The sequence below is a fragment of the Antrostomus carolinensis genome, unplaced genomic scaffold (genome assembly GCF_000700745.2).
Source record: "Antrostomus carolinensis isolate BGI_N321 unplaced genomic scaffold, ASM70074v2 scaffold49988, whole genome shotgun sequence".
Classification (NCBI taxonomy): Eukaryota; Metazoa; Chordata; class Aves; order Caprimulgiformes; family Caprimulgidae; genus Antrostomus; species Antrostomus carolinensis.
In genome coordinates, this window is record NW_010331843.1 from 11,307 (window position 1) to 16,702 (window position 5,396).

Sequence of the window (5,396 nt, forward strand, 5' to 3'; positions counted from 1 at the left end):
ACAGTGGAACTGGGATTAGTTTGAAATGATTTCTTGTTCATTAGGTTATTTTTTTTAATGTAAATTCCTTTTTTATAAATGAAATAGTTTTAATCTTATAAATAGACTTTACAATGATTTTATAATTCCTATATTTTACATCTAGAAGAGACCACCACGACCACTTGATTCGATCAATCAAAGGCACTGTTTATTTAAATTTCACAGCAACTAAATTGCTGATGTTTGCAGTAGTCCTGCCTTGACCTCTACCTGGACGGCGTTATGATATTTTCTTCACTGCTGAGATCAAGGCATATACGGTCGAAGGAATATCATATTTTATTTAGACACACTGCAGAAGGACATTAAATTTTACAGGTCAGATTCTCCATGGTGCTTGAGCAAAGCTGGGGCTGTAGAGAAGAGCAAACGGCCAGCTTACTGCCAAGGTGCAGCTTCCCTTTAGCCATCCAGAACAAACATCCTCAGCCTTGTTGTGGCTGGACAGGTCCCTCAGCCCAACAAACCCTCTGTCCACACGGATTTTAGGGGGATGACAGCTCACAGTGGCTACGATACTGCCTTGTCCAGCACCACTTTTTAACAGATTCAAGTCCCGCAGCAAGACAAAGTCCCATTGTACCAACAGTCACAGAAGGGGATGGCAGCTCTGCCAGCCTTCATTAGGCTTTTGTCTGCCTTGAGAGGTCCTTCACACAGATGGAGGTCCCCACCTGCCATTCAGAGGCACTCTCAAGTCACCCCATGCCCAAACATTGTAAATGTACTTAAAGGTACTAAAGCAAGTGTCAGTGAGTCAACCTCACAGTTCGGGTATACAAAACCATGACCATTTACCCGCTCTGGCCACCCCATGTTAGACCTCCACCTTACTAGCAGCAACCATTACAACCACATGATGCATGTATTTCAAGCATAACTATGAACTCAAATATGAAATAAGGTCCTGACTCATCCCACCTAAGGCATCTGAAATTGCTACATCCAGAGTAAAGGCTCTGTACTGCATGGCCAGTGAGAACAGACAAGACATCTCCTGTCAATGTTGCAGCCCTGAGAACACAGGTGACCCCCTGGGCATCAGAACCTGTATTTTTGACTGTGCAGCTACAAGCCTTCACCAGCCGGAGACGTTCAGCTCTCCCTGCTGCAGACATAGAAACAACACTGATGCACAGACAGATAAATGCTAGGAAGGCACCAGGATCAGCTTCATCTTATCTGGGGCAATTTTTCAGCCATATAATGAAATAAACATCTCTTGGGGACCTTAGAACAAAACGTTTTTTGGTCTAGCAACCACGCCTCCTCCTCCAGGTTCCACGTGGGCTCCGAGTCTAATCTCATCCTCCTGCAAAGACACCAGCCAAAGCAGGGCCACCCTGAACTCCACTGACTGCTCCGCAGCTGCACACTTCAGGCAAAGCAGCATTCAGCTGTGTACGCCTATTACGGCTCTAACACTAGAAAGAGAAGTGGAACAGACAACCAAAGTAATTTAATCTAGCAAGATAATTCACTTCCAGTATTACCCACTACCCCCTCCCACTGCCCCAAATGAACCAGTGACAAGTGCCCAGCCTTTTCCTAATGGAAAGGAACTGCATGCCCATTATCTTCACCCTTCACTCCATATGAATTGTAGAAATGTCTGTACCCGATTCTGAGCTTATTGACATCACTGTGAACAGGGACAGCTTCCACAGGAGTAACTAGCTGCTAGTACTGTAAAGCAGGACAGAGATCTGAATTGGGCACCTGTTAATTAATGCAACTCTCTGAAGTCAGATTTCACTTTCTTGACATTTTTTCTTCTTGCTGCTGCTGTTGGTTACTGAAAGCGTGAAGCTCAACATGTCAACCCACACAAGACTAAAGCCTCTCCTCTATTCCTCTCTGACCTCACCCTGCTTCCTTGAAGGCATGTATAGAAGATAAACACAAACCTGCTCCGTTATGCGTAGTGACTTGAGACATAAAAAGCAGGAAAATTCCCCCCAACTCAAGATTTTCTCAGTGAGGTATCACCATTTATCCCTTCTATAGACTACTTTTCAGAGCAGATACTTCTTTAAAGTACTCCCTGTCCTGGCCAACAAAGAAGAAAATAACATCTGCAGCTATGGAAGTATCTAGGCTCTTTCTTGAAAGTCAGGATGTGATATATAAATACAGATTATTAAATCCTACACATAAGACTATTCTTCGCTCCATGAGTTTGGCACTGACTGCTTCTTGCATTCAAAGTCTGTACCCATACCTGGGCGCAGCTGTGTCAGCCTGATGGGCAGTTCCCTATCCATCCCTCATCTGAAGGGTTGCCAGCACTTCTGTGGAATGAGGTTGGGAGGTCAACTACACGCCCCTCTTCCCACAATGTCTCACACCTGCCAGGAGACTGAATTTGTTAATTTCTAGTAATGGCAGGCTTTCACTAGATCTCCTCCGTAATTCTTAATCAGGCATTTGTATGTGGTCTTACCAGTGATGGATGTAGTTGCTTAGCCCTGACTCTGTTGGTTCACTGCCAGCAATCCACAGGCCAGGCAAGGTGGGAAAGTGGTATGTGTTATGAAGTACCATGAAAGGGAGGGAAATCTGAGTTGGATTTAGTGCATTTTTAACCTACAAATGTCAGTAAATGTAGAGAATCCAAACTTCTCTCATCCCTTCTTGTTCTACCAAGGGTGGGATGCAGAGCACGACAGCAGTCACCCCACTTTTATGCTTTCCACGGCTCTACCTTTCCCACCACTCAGGTTATGCAGCTGAGCTCCCTGTACATCACCCAAGCTCTTCTGGGTCACTAACACAATGCCCTTGATGTTATCACTGCAATGATCAACCTCGAAGCACAAGGCGATGATCGTTTCCCCAACTCACCTTCACAGCGCATTTGTTCCATTAGGCTTGAAAATGAGAGGATAAGGCAGGCTAGGTTTTCCTGCTCAGTAGGTTTTTGCTTCAATCTAATTAAAAACATTCAGCAATTCACTGAAGTTCCTTGCAAACTGTGCATCTCATGCTTTAAAATAAGCTCTGAAAGCACAAAGTCTGGTATTTTTTTTTAAATGCACTCCCCAGATGGAGAGGATTCCTCAGAAATTCCTTTGTGAAACTCTACCGAAGCTGCTGAACCAGAAAAGTTTAGCTTCTTCTGAACTATCTTGTTTTTGTTGTTATTGTTAATGGCTTTTTTTCCTCGTCTAAAAGCTAACAAGGAAAGCCACTCTTGATTCTCTGACATGCAGAGAAGTGACAGTACAGCTCACTGGAAACAGGCAGTTCTGGTCACCTTGGTCTGAAACTGGGTCAGGGATGCCAGCTTGTGCTTATACCCAAGGAATATGCAAGTAATACTGGATTCAGATGCTGAGGACAAGATCACCCTTTATCTCGCAGGCAGAACTCGGGTAATTCAGCTTTAGTGCTCTGAGAGAAGGCAGCCTCCTCACAGCTAAGGCATGTTTTCTGTGCCATTTTTTAAAAAGGCCTCTTTTCTGGGAAACGTGTCCGGGGATCTATGGGAACAGCCAAGCCAAGCCCTGCTCTGCCATATCACCTTAATCCAAAGGCAAGCTACCACTGGGAGATGGCGACTGCTGTGTATTATGTTGATGCTTGTGGGAGAACAGGCACCGATGGAAAGTTGATCCAGCTCCAGGGTTAACAGCGCTGGAGAAATTCAGTGGGAAAGACTAAACAGACTTATTGTGTTATGCTTGTAACTGCATCCCTAATACTGAACACAGACCTTCTGCCTGCCAAGAGTCACTCCAACCTGAGGAACTGCAGCAGAGCGTGGTGCACACAAAGAGCTTGTGAGCATGTCAGGAAGGCTCTTGCCATCAAACAAGTGCTGAAGGATCCTCTGGACCACCTAGCTATCACACCACCAGCTCCCAAATTCAGCCTTTCTCAGGAACTGTCACCAAATGTCTCAAAAAAATGTCTGCCCTCATCTCCAAAAGCAGAGTGCCCTTAAGCTGTACAGCGGAGAACAAATTCCTTCAGGGTTGTAACAACCAATTAAGGGATGTGAAGCAATTACTTTTATACCCATACAAATGAAACTCCTCCAATGCAATTAAATATCCCTTATCATCTACTGTTGAATTTGTGGAAAGCATATGCTGCACACTCTCTTCTTCCCTAGCCTTTCCACAATTTTAATCAGTTTGTTTTAGCTAATGTAATGGAACCTACCTATTGTAGAGAAATAATATATAGCTGCAAATTATCTGAATATTTTGCAATGTCTTTTTTCATGTTAAATATAATTTCATTTGAGATTTTGCAGCCTTCATTTCTATTAATAAATTATAATTTCTTCTTTATAAGTGATGAGCTAATGTGTCATGTAATTTTTTCCTCTAAATAGACTAAGACTTTGATCTAATGCAAGCCCTTGCTGGGAGTAGAGAGACTTTCTGTCTAATTTAGTTATGAAAAATATTCAATTAAACTTGGGAGTTTAATTCATTTAGTTATGAAAATTAAATGAACTCAATAAGGTACATTTGATTCGCCTCAGGAAAAAAAAAGATAAGAATCTCTGAAAGGGGAACAAATAAAACAAATAAGAAGTGAGAACAAAACTAACTTTTACTGATCACATTGAAAGGTGGATAACATGAAGAGCCGGAGTCCCGTTTTGTGTGCCTATATAAAACATACCTACAATGAGTTCATACAAAATTTATACCCAGAAGCCACATGGATACCTGGTATTAACACCCTAATTGTCTCCTGAGTAATAAAAATCCCCGTAGGTCATAACTGAGTCCATCCCAGTCAAGGGGAGATCCTGGCTCCTCATACTGGGACTACACCACTCACACAGAACTCTTCTCCATCTCCTTTTGGGGAAAAAGGAAAATACTGGAATTGTTTTTCAAAACCACAACAGAGCAACGTGGATCTCTCCGACAGAAGCTCCCTTCTAGTTCTGCAGCTGTCACTTACCATTTTTGCAGATAGGACAGCACTGATCGGGCTCATACACCGGGTCCACACACTCCGTCTGGGGACAAGCTGAGACAGTGCACAGCACCTCTCCATTGGCTTCACAGCGGCACTTCTCACAGGGAGAAACCTGAAACACAAATCCAGTCATCTTTTAACTCTTTCACTTTATGCTCTCCTGAAGTGTGCAAAGCCTGCCTTCCCATCTGCACTGTTCTTTCCTTCATTTCTTTTTTGCCCTGACCCCGCCCCCCCTTAAAAAAAAAAGCTTTTTGAGGTCTGAATAATGCAGAGTGAAGCTGGGCTCCTAAAAAAATTACAGAACTGCAGCAGAAAAACCCCACAGGGTCTGCTCTGAACCTGTGCAACAAATGGGAAAGTCAAAGGGTTCTATGGAACAAGAACACTTTAGACTTTTAACAGGAATA

General features: G+C 43.3%; 1 protein-coding gene across 1 annotated transcript in view; it reads right to left on the reverse strand.

Moving 5' to 3' along the window:
* Positions 1 to 4,968: 4,968 nt before the first annotated feature.
* The window catches only part of VWC2 (von Willebrand factor C domain containing 2), a gene marked incomplete at its 3' end in the record, with an annotated part of 9,032 nt that continues 8,604 nt past the window's right edge, over positions 4,969 to 5,396 (reverse strand). Inside the window, exon 3 of the mRNA XM_010173310.1 lies at positions 4,969 to 5,098. Coding sequence (XP_010171612.1) covers positions 4,969 to 5,098 — 130 coding nt within the window. The remainder of the gene's footprint in view (positions 5,099 to 5,396) is intronic.